Source organism: Balaenoptera musculus, chromosome 13 (genome assembly GCF_009873245.2).
Source record: "Balaenoptera musculus isolate JJ_BM4_2016_0621 chromosome 13, mBalMus1.pri.v3, whole genome shotgun sequence".
NCBI classification, from domain to species: domain Eukaryota; kingdom Metazoa; phylum Chordata; class Mammalia; order Artiodactyla; family Balaenopteridae; genus Balaenoptera; species Balaenoptera musculus.
In genome coordinates, this window is record NC_045797.1 from 8,407,288 (window position 1) to 8,423,966 (window position 16,679).

The following is a 16,679-nucleotide window of genomic DNA, read 5'->3' on the forward strand; positions in this document are numbered from 1 at the left end:
GCGACGAGGAACGAACCTGCACACTAGACAGTGTGACCTGATGCCCTGGGAGCACACAGGGTCACAGCCCGATCGGCAAGTCCCCAGTGCAAAAGGCTTATGTTGTCCCAGGTTAGGAACTGATGGAGATTAATTTTAAAACCTGGATCTTCTTAACCAAGATGGCGGTACTACTGTCACGGAAGCATTCTTTCTCTTTGAGCCCGTGAAACAGCCCCGCACAAGGCCCCTCACTGCTTCCCAATCCATCTGCTGGCTCTTCTTCTGTCTTTGACCAACGAGGTGAACACCTAGCTTGGTAAAGATATCTGACTAATTAAAGAATGATTAAGTAATTAAGTTGACTCAAAATGCAAAGATCTCCCTCCCTCTGCTGAAGTTATTCAAAATACCATAACAGTTCGAAGGCACCTATAATGACAATTACAAAACACGTGTCTTGAGAAATCACACGTAGAACACCAACTATTTCCAAGATTATTTTTGCTATCAAGTTAAGACAGGTTCCTGTTCTCATGGGCTCTACGGCGTTTCAAGAAGACACACAAATGAAGAATGTGACAACTTTCACCAGTGGCAGGATTCCTGAACTAGGACTTCTCTTGAAGGACAGTACTCATATAGTTGTATCCATCTGAAGCTCTTTCTTTTTTTCTTTTCAATCAGTTTATGCTTTGACTGATAACTTTAAGTCCATGCACCCTTTGTGTAAAAGGTCAGGAATGGCTAATCAGAAATAAAATAGGTCAAAAACAGAGTAAAAAGGAGGTCAGAGAGAGGTAAGTGGAGAAGTCAGGGAAGGATGTCAAGCTGCCAGAGAGAATCCAGAGCTGAACCAGACAGTAACTGTGCATAAATTATCAAGGCAAAATATCAGAGAGTAGCGTGGTCTCCATCAGTCCACGGAGAATGACAAGGATTTGGGCTTCAACATAAAGTGCAGTTGTACTGGGGGACTTTCTGCAAAGAGCCTCAGAGTAGGGGTGTGGGGATGGGGCACAGGTGGAGGAGCCAGGGACGGCACCGGATGCTCTACTTGGACCAGGAAGAGTTTGGTCTGCGTGGTACACAGGGAGCTTCCATCTCCACGGACACGTCCGGGGTCCTCCAGCATCTCTGACAAGAAGCTTCTCCATTCTGGAAAGCTGCTGCTGAATCACTACAGAACGGAGGGAAAGTGAAAGAGCACAAGGCAGGAGGTGGACTTCCAAGGCCACAGACTCAAGAAGCACTTCCCTAAATAGAGTTTATGTATGTCTGTGTCTGAGCCTGAGGCCCACCAAACCAAGCACACACAAGACTTCGCCCATGCACTTCGCCCATGCAGGGATTGACCTTCACTAGATGAACAAGGAAGGAGAAGGTAAAATTCAGGCCCGACTTCCCCAAATCACCTGCAAGCCGGGGGTAAAACCCAAATGCGCCTTCCTCCTCCACCCCAGGTGGGCACTGTCGACCAGCAGGGTGTTTCCGCGAGGCCAACCCACTCACCCACCTCTCCTCTTCCAAACCAGAGCAGTAACAACGCGTGGAAGATTCTGGGGCACCTTGATGCTGCTTGGCACACGCTCCATCAATGATTCCATTTTACCGGCCATCTGATTAGCACCCAATTAGGCAATGTGATCATGCTGTTTAACATGTGTTTACGCAGAACACAGTCGAAGCAATAACGAAGAAACGTGAAAATGCTTACCATTCCACTGCACACAATCACAAGTTTCTATGTGCTTTAGAAAAAAAAAAAGTGCCAGTAGAAGACGGCTGGGTCAGTAGCCACCTGACTAAACATTTATGAGCCCAGGCCCCTCCCACTTCCCTCTTCCCACTTCTGCCCACATCCTTCTCCTCTGACCTTTGCCGGCAGTCCCCTGCCTCTCAAAACCTCCTTCTTCTGCAGCATTTCCCTTCAGAGGTGCCCTGGGCAGGACTCAGAGATGGGATGCACTCTAGCCTTTTGAATACACTTTTTAGAACAGGGGCACAGTAGGATAAAGGGTAATCGAGACTGCAAAGTCGAGAGGGGAGACGCCGGACCTCCTGCGAGACAGTACCTTCCCTGGACCGGCAATGGTCCAGAGCTGCAGTGCCCAGACCTCTCCTGCTTGTATCAATACCATTTAATCCACACAGCACCCGCCCCCACCCCCGTGAGCCAGGCACCTTCCGCATTTTACACATGAGAAAGCTGACTCAGGTTCTTGTCCAGCACTTTCTCTTCCCACAATCCAACTTGCCCCCCTCAAAAAACAGACACTGACACCCCGAAGCCATTACTGCGTATGCCTTGTGACACAAACCAGACTAACCCCGGCGTGAAACAATGCATATCACACCGTCCCAACGGCAGCCAAGGCGACGCGGGAGTTGTCCTGTCACTGCTCACAGGCAACAGCGGGGCCAGCCTCCAAACAAGCCAGACGCAGACACCTGTCCGCATCTGTCTCCACCTCTATCCCCTTTCCCCGCCCTCCCTCTGTAGGTCACCATATGCTGATCCGCCCTGTCAGAAGGATGGGTCAGGCGTCCAGAGTCAAATTTTAAACCTCTGAGAAGTCGACACACTCCCTGCCACAGCCTCCCCAGTCTCAGAGTGGCCAGGCTGAGCACCCCCAACATCACCAGGGGGATCTGGCCCAGGTGGTCAAACACCACAAACAATACACCAGAGTGAGGTCAGGAAGTTCAGGCCCCTCCCTGCTGTCCTCCTGGCTCCAGCTCCACTCCCCCCGCCCACACCACTACAAGGCCCTTCTCGTTTCCCATCAGTGGCTCTCCACCTGGAGTAAGCCATGCACCACTGCCCCCCGAGGCACCCTCCCCGGCAAAAGACCCCGTGTCCGTACACATCCAGCGGAGCCCCCTCCTCCCCGTGCTCGACCCTCGGATTTAATACTTTTTGAAAAAAACCCACAGGAAGAAACAATCACACCGTGACAATACCCACACACACGCCATGTGCAAATAACTACCTGTGGGATCAAAAACTGCTTACCCTCCCTGTAGGAAATATACTTGGATATTTTCTATTTTATTTCAAAAACATTTTTAATGCTGGTTACAATCTCAAATTGATGTCACAAACCACCGCCGTCTGAAAACACTATTCTGGACCCTCCCCAGGCCCTCTCCCCCCGGCTGCTCTTCCTTCCTGGGCCATCGGCACCGATGCAGAGGCGCTCAGCGTGAGGCGGTCCCCATACATCATTTTTATGTATCAGGATGAACCTTGAAAGCCGTGCAAAGTCAAGAAAATCTAGAAACACCTCAGCTCTCTAGTTCCAGGAAAAGTCTGGAACAGTGGGCTAGTCTGATCTCACAAATCACACCGTGAAGGTGGCTGTTTTACCTCACCCAAACGTGAAGGTGAGGCTGTGCCTCCGAAAGGGGACGATAAAGCAGGTCACACCCTGCTGCCATTATAAATAATCCCTGAGGCTGCCGTCCCTCCAGGCTGGTCCCTTCAGCATTCCCCAAGCCCCTACTAACGGCACTGCTATTTCTTCCTAATTGAGTGCGAAGTAGCAGCGCGTGCAAACCCCACACACCTGAGCACGCTTAGGGACCGGCTTAGGAAAGTGAGTCGGCAGGGCCCGCGCACTCCATCCCCGCTGGGCCAGAGTGAGAAGCTGGGGCCGGTGCTCCCAACGCGGCCCCCTTCAGTGCCGAGTCCTGCAGGGAGGGCGTGGGCCCTGCTCAGAGGGGCTGGAGAGACTGCGGGCATGGGAGCTGGGACACTCAGCTGGGCCCATACACCGGGGCAGGGGGCCAAGGAAGGCAAAGCCGCCCACAGGCTCCTTAAACACTCTGCACGCCCCTCGGCTGACGCTGTGGGCTGACCTCCCAACTTCTCTCTCCCGTCCGCCTATTCTGGGAACTGTCCTCTCTGGATTCAGGAAACACCAGCTCCATATGCAGCTGAGGAGTGGGGGGTGGTCTTTTTTTTTTTTTTTTTTTCACACACACACACTGCATTTTATTTTTATAAGAGATAAATAGACTGACACCAAGCATTGTACATGGATGACCACAACAAAAGCAACAATGATTGCAATTACCAAACATAATGGGGGGTGGTCTTGATTAGACTAAGAGAGCAATTCTCAAACTGGACCTTGCATCAGAATCACCTGGAAGGCTTGTTTCAAAACAGATCGCTGGGCCCCATCCCAGAGTTTCTGATTCAGTCGGTTGGTTGGGGCCTGAGGCTGCATTTTGGACAAGTCTCAGGCGATGCTGATGCGGCTGGTCTGGGGACCACACTCGGAGGAGCACTTCTAAGTCAGCCGGCCCACAGCCCTCTCACAGCCTCCTGTTCTGGGTCCGGGGAGGCCACGTGATCCTCACTGCTGCCCAGACCGGAGGGAGGACAGGCAGAGGCTGTGGCTGGGGACTGGCTGGCGTGTCCCCTTCACGCGGTCCCGCTGACGCTAAGGACCATCTCATAACCGCAGGGAGGCTGACCCTGGGATGAAGCATCTAGGTCCTCAATGAAACTTCAAAACTGCTGCTAGAGTAGGACTCCAGTTCTGGGAGACAGTAAACGTCCTCATTGCTCACTTGGCAGCCAAAAGCACCCCAACTGACCCAGCCCATAATCCATAACCCCCGGGAGACTCCTGAACTGGGCATCCTCATTTCCTAACAGGACCTGTTCTCCCAGAAACACCCACCTGCCTAAATGCGTTTCTTTCACTCTCCCAGAATGTGCACACCAAGGTCATCCGTCTTGAAAGCTCTAATTCATGGGTTAGAGAATGCACCACTTGAAATGCAAGCAACACAGGACAGGGAAGGAAAGGAGTTCCACATCCTGGAGTAAGTGAGTTTTATCAGACAGCTACTGTAACAGCCGCTGATGCCAGCCATTCAAGGGCACTGATGGAGGCGTGGGGCAGGGAGCAGGGAGGGAGGCCGGGGGTTTCAGGAGACCTCAGAGTCCTGCCTGCAAATGTACGAGAAGGGGCGCTGCAGGGGCTCGAGGTCAGGAGAATGACTAGGTGTCTGAGGGACAGGCTCTGAGGAAGGGAGCTGAGGCAAGCTGGTCGCTTGGCCCCTCCAGTGGTCCCCTCCCCTCCTCCTGGAGGCCAGAGGACACCCGTCTGTTCTCCTGACCCCATTCCAGAAAATGGACACCTCCTCTTTATCCCCAGAGCATGCCCCTCCCCCACCAGATACTGCCTGCTTCTGAGACCCTCCAGGTGACCCCCACTGAGCAGACCGCACACAGAAAGGCCTGCAGCGTCTCACCTGTCCCAGGTCAGCGGCTGCAGGCAGACAGGAAGGGCCAACTGGGCTAGCTGGCAGGCCCGTGACAGGGCACAAGCAAGGTATGTAGAGAGAGGATACAAGCACACAGCACCCAGGGGCCCTGGGTTCCCATTTCCCAGCTGGGTTATGACAAAAGGGATGGTTAAGAGATTAAACCCAACGAGAAGAGGCTGCACTAGTTCCACGCGGTCTCCCACACGTGCTTTCCATATAAACTCATCCTAAGGTACGTTCCCTGGGTGCTCAGCAGGCATCAGGCGCCATTGCACGCACCTGACATGTACTAACTCATTCAAGCCCCCAGCAAAGCCTCTGGCTTTGCTGCTGCCATCAGCCCAGTTTTGCAGGTGAGAAAACCGGGCACAGAGAGATGAAGCCACTCGCCCAACGTCACACAGCCAGTTGGAGGCTCACAGGAAGTTTGGCTGCAGAGTCCACAATAGCTCCAGGAATAAAATAGATGGTTTTGAGAGATGTGTATGCTCACCAAGCAGGACTGAGCAAAAAAGTCCTTTACTGATACAGAAATTGTTGATACTGGGGACTCCAGGTAACTGATTTTCACGCCCACGCTGACACATAAAGTAAAGCATTCATTTCAAAATCCTGTGAAGGAAGCTATGTAATTTCGTGGAGACGGCACTAGATCCAGACAGACCCGGGTCTGAATCCCGGTTCAACCACTTACAATCACTCCCAGGTGGTGCCTTAATGATGCCTCGCCTCAGCCTCCCCCTCAACACCACTGGCCTTCTCCCGGGACCTTGCTGAGAATGCGTATGGACGCTTGGCCCAGGGCCTGGGTGCTGGGGTGCTCAGAATATGTTAGTTTCCTTCTCCTTTAGGATGAAAAACGCATCACTCTTAAAGGAGACATCAAACACTGCCGAGAATAAAGTCCGAAGTTATAGTACCTTCCACAACCCAGCAAGATAACCTAATAAGAAAAAATGGTCAAAGGATATGAACAGGCTATTCACAGAAGCTAAAATATAAACTAGCAAAAAAAGGTTTTCAATATTTTTGGTAATTTGGGAAATGTAATTTAAAAAGTAATGTCTTAAAAAAAATAAAAAATAAAAAAAATAAAAAGTAATGTCTTCTTTATCCATTAGATTGGCAAAAATTAACAAGATTTATACTCTTCAGTTCAGTGTTGGCCAAATTAAAGGGAAAAAGGCAATTTCACACACTGATGAAAGCAAAGAGTGATAAAGCTTCTTGGAAGTGGCGGGGGGTGGGGCAATGTGGCAAAGCTATCCATTTCCTATTACCCTTTAACCCAGAAATTCTACTTCTAGGGATCTAGGAGACTGAAATATTTGTGTTGACAGTGATGTGGTTCCCAGATTCCCCACTATTTTTAGAGTAGAATATTGGAAACAACCTAAAAGTCCATTAATAAAGGACAGTTAAGTAAATAACAGTACACCCACACTCTGGAATACAGACCAAACTTTTCATGACAGTGCATATAGATCCCCAGGACATAGCATTAAAGTTAAAAAGTAAATCAGAGAAAATTTTGTATGATGTGTCTCCACTTATGTTTACAATGAGAACGCTTGTCCACTGAAAAGGCCTAGAAGCAGCAAGGAGCACACCTAGCACCCAGATCATTCTCCACTACAATGAACTTGGACTCTCTGGAGAAATGGCTGATTCCAGGGCTGGAAAGTACAAGCTGAGTCTTGGAGGTTTTGTGCCAGAAAGTAAAGAAGTCCTCAGAGAATGATGAGAACACATCAAAAGGACAGGAGGGCCAGCTGGAAGAGGCTCCTGCAGGCCAAGTCTGGGACAATTTAAGCAGAAAAATGGATAATGAGCATAACAAACTATAAGCTGTTGCATAAAGCAGGAATTCATTCATGAGTGTAGAGACATAAACCAAAGAGTAAATGAGGGAGAAAGTAAAGTTCCTCCTTTTAGTACAATTCCAACTGATAAGCGTAGAAAGAAACATGGAATTAGAAAATCACCATCTGTCAACTATCATAACTGATCTGGGTAAGAATCATCAATGGATTCTTAAACTAGTGGGTGAAAGTATGAGGAGTAACAGTATATTTACACAGTCTCAAGTGATCTTCCTATGAGATACATATTAATGACAAAGGGAAAAATGGTAACTTTCTGTGAGGGAATCTGACAGACAGGATCTTAATGAAGTGATGACAGGACCAGTGAATGGGACTAATCAACAGCATATGCCGCCCACTGTGAGACACGCTAAGACGGCTGCAGCACCGCCCCGTGCCACACCTGCCAAAAGTGCATAATATGAATCTAAGCAGGAGGAAACCACGGGCAAACCCAAGTGGAGGGACATTATCCAAAACACAGGCAGTTGTCTTCAAAAATGTCAATGTCAAAGCCATGAAATACAAAGACAGATTCAGGAACTGTTCCGGATTAAAGGAGACTAAAGAGACAGGATGGTTTAAGGCACCACAGAATCTTGGATTTCCTTTTGCTCTAAAGTGGCCTACTGGCAAGATCTGAAAAAGACCTGTAGATTAAATAATAGTGTTGCATCAACATTTAATTTCCTGATTTTTAATAATCATGCTGTTGTTTTGTAAGAGAATGTCCTTGTTTTTATGAAATACACAAGAAAATATTTAGCAGTAAAAGCGTATCAAGTCTGCAACTTAACATTAAACATTTCAGAGAAAAGTAATCACACACACACACACACACACACACACACACACAAATATGAGAGAGGATAAACCAAATGTCAGCATTTGGAGAATCTGGGTAAAGGATATCTTGGAACTCTTTAGACTATTCTTTCAACTTTTCAGTGAATCTGAAATAATATATTTTAAAAAAATTTTTTAAGAGAGCAAGGTATGCATATGCATAGAAAAATACAGGTAAATTCCTGGGGATTAAGTTCACAATGGTATTTTCCTAAGAAGTACAGAGAGACAAAATGAAGCAGGCCTACCCTGGTGTTAATACTGGTCTCCCTAGAATATGCTGTCCTCACAGAGCTTCTGTTCCAGGACACTGGAAAAAGCTGTTTTGAAGGATCTCTCAAGACTAGCTCATTAACCAAGTTCCACAGAAGCAGCAACAACATAATCAAGGCTTCTTCACTGCAAATCTGTGCTATTTTTCCCTCAGTGAAAGCCACAGCATCCTGACACTGTGCGTAGCTGATGATGCTACAGGGCCCTTCTTGGAATACATAATCTCTAAAGAAGTTTTTCATTAAGAAACCAGGATAAAACAGTCTTGGTCCAAAGTCTCCCCCTCTACTGTGTCTTACTGGATTCTTGAAATGTTAAGCCATGGGATGGGGGTTGGGATCAGTTTGTCCCACACCCTTTCGGTTCCATTCCTTTGGTGCACTTGCAGATTTGCTGGCTGGGGAGATTGCTCCCAGGCAGGCAGCTGGCTAACGGGGCTTGAACGGTCAATAGTTCTATCATACACAACCTGTCTCTCTAGAGCTTTACAGCTTACAACCTCTTATGTATATTATTTGATTTCATCCTTCCCTTAATTTTTTTTTTTTACTTACTAATGGCATTAAGTCTAACAGCAATACAACAAAATATCCAGTTTCCAAAAACAATGAGTTATAATGTCTACCCTTGACTTTGCGTCTAGCTGGGAGGCAGGACTTGCACCTGAGCAGATAAACACTCTGAGACAGCATAAGCCTAATGAAAAATAGTTGGATAAGTAAAGTAGCTAGTGGAACTAGTACAACTAATTCTACCACTGAGCTCAGTAGAAATACAGCCCTCCTTTCTCTTTGTATTCTTCCAGCATTTATTCCTTTAAACCCTGTCTTCAGGGCAAACCCTCCCTGTAAATGTAACTCTGGCTTGTTGTTACAGAGGCTTGTTTGCAAGACACCACAGGGAACCAGGCCTTGTGGGCTCCGTTTGCACGCAACGCCGCCCCCCCCCCTGCCCCCGGACAGCATCGCGGTCTCCTGACACCAGCCCTCCAACACAACAACCACACTGACCTTCCCACACAGGCACCATCATCTCAACTTTCTTCAAAGAAACCAGTGAACTGATTCTTCCAGAAGTAAACATTTCAGCAAAGAACCCCCCCAAACAAAGGCCCTAGCCTAAATCCAAAGACAAAAATTCCTGTTAAAGAAAGCCTGTTTTCAATCAAAGAAAAATTAGGCTTAATTCTAGGACAATCGATAGCTAGTCTATGTGCACTTACCAATGCCAACAGCATCTAGATTCCAAAACAAACTCAGCAAAGTAGGTTCTGTTCTCACCTTCCAGAGATGAGAAAATTGAGAACCAGAGTTAGCAACTGGCAGATTCGAGATTCGCATCCAAGTCAGCCTGTTCCGTCTCCAACCCCACGGCCCACAGTCCGCCCCATCCACTGTGAACAGAGATGAATCAGGCAGAATTTCACTGCAACATTCAAACTGCCACCGCACCTCCTACTCCCTCGGTTTAGATGCCCCTTTAAGGGGCAGGTGGCAAATCAAATTCGACTCTTCAGCAGCCTCTCAACACAAAACCCATTCAGTGGCAAAGCAAAAAGACAAGAAGATGGGCTTTACAACCGCCTATACTTTTTTCTTATCCAGAAGAATATTTTTTCATGATCTGTCATTAGGGATGAAGTCGGGGCAGGAGGAATACATGATTATGTAATGTCAGAGGGCAGGCAACAAGGGGAGGGAGAGCCGAGCCCATCACCGCTCCCTTCGCCCACAAAGACGTAAATTAACCGTTGACGTTTTGAGTGTTTCAATCTCCTGTGGCCTACACATTCATGACTGGCTTTTCAGGAGACGGTCACAAACCCCTGCAGATTTCCCAGGCCTCAATTCATTGACTAGCAAAGCCATAAAGAAAGAAAATATCAAAAGCAAAGATGCCAGAACTGTTGTCGGGGACGGTGGGCCGGCAGAAAAAGGAAGAGTTTGGGAGGATGGGGACCTACACCGAGATATATGTTTATTTTTACCCGGTTCTGTTTACACCCGAAACACCCCGAGGCCTCAGCGTCTGGAGTCACTAGATCCAGCCCTGGAGACGCACCAAGCAGGCGCCGCGACCTGGCCTCGGGGGCGCCACGTCCCGCATCCCGGCTCCCCGCCGCCCGCTGCCCTCAGCCCGAGGCGGCCCGGGGCGTCATCCTGCTAGTGGTCGTCGGGGTCTGACCATTCTCCAAAGACGCCACCGCCAGGGAACCGCTAGGCTGTACGATTTCCATGACAACCGCCGGCGCCTTCCGCGTCCGGCGCGCCGGGTGTCGGGATGCGCGCCGCGCCCCGCAGCTCCCCGCTCCGCCTGGGGAGCACCCCGGTCCCCGGCGGCTCGCGGCCGCCGCGTCGCCCCCGGCCCGGCCCGGCCCGGCCCACCTACCTGGCGCGTCCCGGCCCGCGGCGCCCGCGCCCTGCCGCCCCGCCGTCCTCGGTCCCGCCGGGCCGCGCGCCCGAGTCCCGCAGCAGCAACGCCGCCGCTGGGTCGCAAAGTCGTGGGCTGCGGCCGGGTTCCAGGTGCTTGTCCTCTTGTCCGGGTCCGCGGCGCCCACCCCAGCCGCGAACCTGCCGCCAGCACTGCAGCGCGAAACCCGCCGCCGAGGGTGCTGCTGCTACCGCTGCCACCGCTGCCACCGCTGCCGCCGCTGCCGCCGCCGCCGCTGCTCAGGAGGCCACGCCGGCCCCGCCCGGGCCCCGCCCCCTCGCTGCGCACGCGCGCTCCACGAGCCTCGGTCTGGGCCGCCCCCACCCGGCCGGTCCTCCTCCGCGGCTGCTGACGTTGATTACTCTCGGCTTCCTGCAAGACCCGCTCTCAGCTGTGATCGAATCGCCTGCAAGGAGTTCTTGAACTTCTGCACTTTAATTGGACGATGGCATTTTCGCCCTCACAAATACTGAGGCTTGGAGGCCCTGACGCATCCCTGAGGAAGAAGACTCCTGAAGAGTCGCGACCCGGGAACCGCTCCGGCCGTTTGCCCTCCGGTGAGCGCGCTCCCCGGGTGCGGACTACGCAGTACTTTGGCGAAGTTTAGGAAACTGAACATTCAGCCCAGAAACAAGCAAAAATTAAAATCAGACTTTGAAGCAACAGATGAGCAAGAAGACAGGGACTGCTAACATCCTTCCAGATTGTTCTGGCATATTGTATAAATATACATTTATAGACTCTCTCCAAATATCAGCTCCTTACACCCCCCAAAGTTCTATTTTTCCATGGGGGGGGGCGGGGGCGAGGGGATGTGAAATAGAAGAGTCAGAAGTTTTGGAAGAAAAATTCCACTTTAATATGACTTTAAACCTTAATATTTCTGCTTGAGCAAGGGTAATACTGGACTGAATATAAACATTAATCTTCATCTTTGAATTTTGTCAGAAAAAAAATTCTTGAATGAAAACTAATTTAATTCAATAAACCAGAACACTTCTCAGTTGGAGCTCACATCCCTCAGGTATAAAAACAAACATTTATAAATTACTTTAAAAAGAAAAGATTAACCTGTAAGAAATGAAAATTAAACAAAAATTCTCTAATATTTAGAATTAGAGCTGAGCTTCCGCATGTCACCAAAAACCAAACGCAGACAACAGTCTGGAATGAAAATAAGTAAATACGAAACTTTTTAAAGTTTAACTTATTTTCTGACTTTTTAAATTTCTCTTTTGAAAAGTAATTTACTAACAAAAAGCTTTCTATTATTTCTTCAGATAAATAGAAAGAAATATTGACAGAACTTTAACCCTAGTGTAAAATTAAATCCAAAATATCAAACAAACTTGTGGAAATGCAAAAATAATTTTATACCTTATTTTCTAAAATTAGGGTGACCAATATACCTGGTTTAGCTGGGACAACCCCAGTTTACATCTTTTACCCAGCAAAATTATTAACAGGTCCCCTTTCATTCTCAAAAGTGTTCGGACAATACATTTTATGGCCATGATAACTTCAATCAAGCCAAGAGAGTTTTTAAATCACTGGCTTTAAAAAAAAGTAACAAATTTAAATTCACAAACATTTAAAAATAGACATCAGAGTTCAACAATTCATTCATTTAGCATAGTAACAAACACTGAATGAGAATCAGGCTTCCAATAACATTTGTCACTTGACTGTTGTGTAACTCAGGTTAATCTTATAAAGATCAATTACAATTTCAGTGCAGCAAGGAACGGGGCCCCAATTTCACTGTAGAATGGACATTATCAAGAGAAAAAGGAGCCAAGTTTGTTGGTAAATATGGTACTATGCATTCCCTAAGCATCACAACATGATAGAAGAAAGTATCCTAGAAGTGTGCTTGTGGGAAAATATCCCCATCCTTCAGAAACTCTCAGCATGTGGTACCCAAACAACAGCATTAATATCCTCTCAGAACTTGCTAGAAATGCAAGTTCCCAGGCTCCATACCAGACCTGCTGAATCAGAAACTCTGAAAGCAGGGCCAAGCAAGCTGTGTTTTAACAAGCCCTCCAGGGATTCTGATAACCATGTAGACCTAGATTGTTTATGTACAATAAGTAAGCTGACTTAGATCACCTATATATGATAATTCAGAGCTAAGCAGTGCTGTTTTGTGGACTAGAACGAACCTACATGAGAATTTCTTTGGGGGCCATTAAACATAATATATTTACATGGGTTTTCACTGGAGAATATATGTAGCCTGGAAAACTAACAGCCCTGCTGCCATAGTAGCTGTGAAAACCAGTGGCCTCACAAAAAAGGAGGTGCAAAAAAGCATTTGGAGTGCCTCCTAACGCCCTATTGCCAGGGAGTTTTCACTATGTGACTGGCCTGGCAGCTTAATGGAGAAGCTCCATTCTCAGGGCTTGTCTTTAATTGACCTGACTCAGTGCTTATTTGGTGCAGTTGGCCCTATCCACAGAGCATTTGGTGAAAGCAATCAGCAGCAATTATTTAACAGGGCAACTGCCTAAGGTGCTGATACCAGGTGGAGCTAGCAAGAGACTCACCAATTAACTTAAAAGGAAAGAATGGGGGAACTCTGGAAAGATCTGACATATTTCTTGGAATCCAAAAGGACACACATGTGTACAACTATGCACATGTCCAGGAAAGACTTAAGAAGGCCATAATTTCTCACTTCTGGCTGGCCTTGAGGCTTTGAGCAAGCAAGAAATGAAGGCTCAGGCAGAGTTGTAAATTGCCTGCTCAAACACTGAAGACATGCCTCAACATACACACAGAGCCCCTTCATAAAGACATATTGAGGGCTTCCCTGGTGGCACAGTGGTTAAGAATCTGCCTGCTAATGCAGGGGACACGGGTTCAAGCCCTGGTCTGGGAAGATCCCACATGCCACAGAGCAACTAAGCCCGTGTGCCACAACTACTGAGCCCGTGTGCCTAGAGCCGGTGCTCCACAACAAGAGAAACCACCGCAATGAGAAGTCCACGCACTGCAACGAAGAGTAGCCCCTGCTCACCGCAACTAGAGAAAGCCCATGCACAGCAACAAAGACCCAACACAGCCAAAAATAAATAAATAAATATTTTTTTTAAAAAAAGAAGACATATTGGTCCCAGCATTTGAGACTATCTTTGTATAATAATTAGCCAATTTACACAAAGAATATCAATAAAAAGATAGGAATTAAGCTAACCAAGCAAGGACTTCAGTGGCTACAAATGACACAGAATACAGGCTTTATAGAATTATCCCAAGAGAGCCACTAAACAAACAAAAGGCCCTCTTCCCTTTCCCTGGGGTAGAGGGAAATTTGATTTCCAGAATTGCCACATTATGTAATTTAAAATGTCCACTTTCAAACAAAAAGTTTCAACATAAAGAAACAGTAAAGGACAGAGGCTAAAAGGTAGTCAATAGAATGTCTGTGAGAAAACACAAATGTTAGACTTACTAGACAAAGACTTTAAATCAGTTATCATAAACATGTTCAAAGGACCAAAGGAAACCACGTATCAAAAGCTAAAGGAAAGTATGAGAGCAACAAAAAGAGAATATCAAAAAGAGATAGGGCTCTTTTTCGTGGCGCCTCGGAGGCGTTCGGCCGCTTCGGAATGAAGCTGAACATCTCTTTCCCGGCCACTGGCTGCCAGAAACTCATTGAAGTGGACGATGAACGAAAACTTCGTACCTTTTATGAGAAGCATATGGCCACAGAAGTTGCTGCTGACACTCTGGGTGAAGAATGGAAGGGTTATGTGGTCCGAATCACTGGTGGGAACGAAAAACAGGGTTTCCCCATGAAGCAGGGTGTCTTGACCCATGGCCGAGTCCGCCTGCTACTGAGTAAGGGGAAAGCAGGGTGTCTTGACCCATGGCCGAGTCCGCCTGCTACTGAGTAAGGGGCATTCCTATTACAGACCAAGGAGGACTGGAGAAAGAAAGCGCAAGTCTGTACGGGGTTGCATTGTGGATGCCAATCTGAGCGTTCTCAATTTGGTCATTGTAAAAAAAGGAGAGAAGGATATTCCTGGACTCACTGATACTACTGTGCCTCATCGCCTGGGGCCCAAAAGAGCTAGCAGAATCCGCAAACTTTTCAATCTCTCTAAAGAAGATGATGTCCGCCAGTATGTTGTGAGAAAGCCCCTAAACAAAGAAGGTAAGAAACCTAGGACCAAAGCACCCAAGATTCAGCGTCTTGTTACTCCACGTGTTCTGCAACACAAACGTCGGCGAATTGCTCTGAAGAAACAGCGTACTAAGAAAAATAAGGAAGAGGCTGCAGAATATGCTAAACTTTTGACCAAGAGAATGAAGGAGGCCAAAGAAAAACGCCAGGAACAGGTTGCCAAGAGACGGAGGCTGTCCTCTCTGACAGCTTCTACTTCTAAGTCTGAGTCCAGTCAAAAATGAGATGTTCTAAGAGTAACAAATAAATAAGATCAGACATCAAAAAAAAAAAAAAAGAGATAGGAATTATAAAAAAAGAACCAAACATAAATCCTATATTTAAAAGGTATAATAACTGAAATGAAAAATCTGTTAGAGGGGTATAACAGCAGGATTGGGCTGGCAGAAGAAAGAATTACATTTGAAAATAGGTCAATTGATATAGCCTAGTCTGAGGAACATAAAGAAAAAAGAATAAAGAAACATGAACAGAGCCTCAGAGATCTGTGGGACACCATCTACTATATCAACATACACATGATGGAAGTCCCAGATGGAGAGGAGCGAGAAAGGTACAGAAAGAATATTTGAAGAAATAATGGCTAAAAATTCCCCAGTATGATGAAAAACACTAATTTACACATCCAAGAAGTTCAATAAACTCCAACTAGCATAAACTCAAGTAGATTCACCCTAGACACAGCATCATCAAACTATCAAAAGCCAAAGATAAAAAAAAACAAAAACAAAAAACAAAGGCCAAAGATGGAAGGAATCTTGAAAGCACCAAGAGAGAAGCAACTCGTCAAGTACAAGGGATCCTCAACAAAATTAACAGCTGTTTTCTCATCAGAAATCATGGAAAGGGACTTCCCTGGTGGCACTGTGGTTAAGAATCTGCCTGCCAATGCACGGGACACAGGTTCGAGCCCAGGTCCAGGAAGATCCCACATGCTGCAGAGCAACTAAGCCCATGTACCACAACTACTGAGCCCAAGCTCTGGAGCCTGCAAGCTACAACTACTGAAGCCTGTGTGCCTACAGCCCGTGCTCTGCAACAAGAGAAGCCACTGCAATGAGAAGCCTGCGCACTGCAATGAGAAGCCTGTGCCCCACAACGAAGAGCAGCCCCCACTCACCGCAACTAGAGAAAGCCTGAACACAGCAATGAAGACCCAACGCAGCCAAAAATAAATAAATAGATAAATTTATTAAAAAAAAAGAAATCATGGAGGTCAGAAGGAAGTAAAACAACATAATAAAAGTGCTGAAAGGAAAAGGCTGTAAACCTAGAGTTCTATATTCAGCAAAACTCTCTTTCAAAAATGAAGGAGAAATAAGATATTCTCAAATAAACAAAAACTGAGAGAATTCACTGCTAGCAGACCCATCCTATAAGAAATAATAAAGGCAATCCTTCAGGCTCAAATGAAAGGACACTAAAGAATAACTCAAATTCACACAAATAAATAAAAACTAAAGGTAAATACAAAGGTAAAAATCAGTTTGAAATGCTTTTCTTCTCTCTGATTTAAAAGACATCTGCATAAAACAATCAATATAAATCTGTGTTGATGGGCTCATAATATAAAAAGGATACAATGTGTATAATAATAATAGCACAAAGGAGTGGGAGAAAACAGCTTAATTGGGGTGAAGTTTGTATATACCACTGAAATTAAGTTGGTATTAATACAAACTAGATTGATTTAAGTTAATTAAGATGATAATTTAATTCCCAGGACAAACACTAACTGCAGATATACACAGATATAGATATAAATATAAACATTAAAAGAAAGAAGGGAATTAAAATATCAGTAG

General features: G+C 46.7%; 2 protein-coding genes across 10 annotated transcripts in view; one reads left to right on the plus strand and one right to left on the minus strand.

Annotated features, from left to right (window-relative positions):
• INPP4A (inositol polyphosphate-4-phosphatase type I A) overlaps positions 1-10,904 on the minus strand; it is a 126,953-nt gene extending 116,049 nt beyond the window's left edge. For 8 of the 9 annotated variants that reach the window (XM_036873041.1, XM_036873037.1, XM_036873040.1 and 5 more), the window contains exon 1: positions 10,638-10,904. The gene's annotated coding sequence lies outside the window, so the exon portion shown is untranslated. Of the gene's footprint in view, positions 1-9,471; positions 9,493-10,637 lie in introns of those variants that run through there. The other variant, XM_036873034.1, reaches the window with a different exon arrangement.
• A 3,354-nt stretch (positions 10,905-14,258) lies between these two features.
• LOC118905637 (40S ribosomal protein S6-like) lies at positions 14,259-15,134 on the plus strand. The gene is made up of 2 exons (XM_036872331.1): positions 14,259-14,492; positions 14,545-15,134. The coding sequence occupies exons 1-2, from the start codon at positions 14,297-14,299 to the stop codon at positions 15,096-15,098; spliced, it is 750 nt and encodes a 249-aa protein (XP_036728226.1). The 5' UTR covers positions 14,259-14,296; the 3' UTR covers positions 15,099-15,134.
• The last annotated feature ends 1,545 nt before the right edge of the window (positions 15,135-16,679 follow it).

Bases quoted from the DNA above. Each gene is read 5' to 3' on its own strand.
- LOC118905637 (XM_036872331.1), top strand. From the start codon at position 14,297: ATGAAGCTGAACATCTCTTTCCCGGCCACTGGCTGCCAGAAACTCATT. The intron at 14,493-14,544 runs GTGTCTTGACCC...GGGGAAAGCAGG, and splicing joins GGGTTTCCCCATGAAGCAGG to GTGTCTTGACCCATGGCCGA.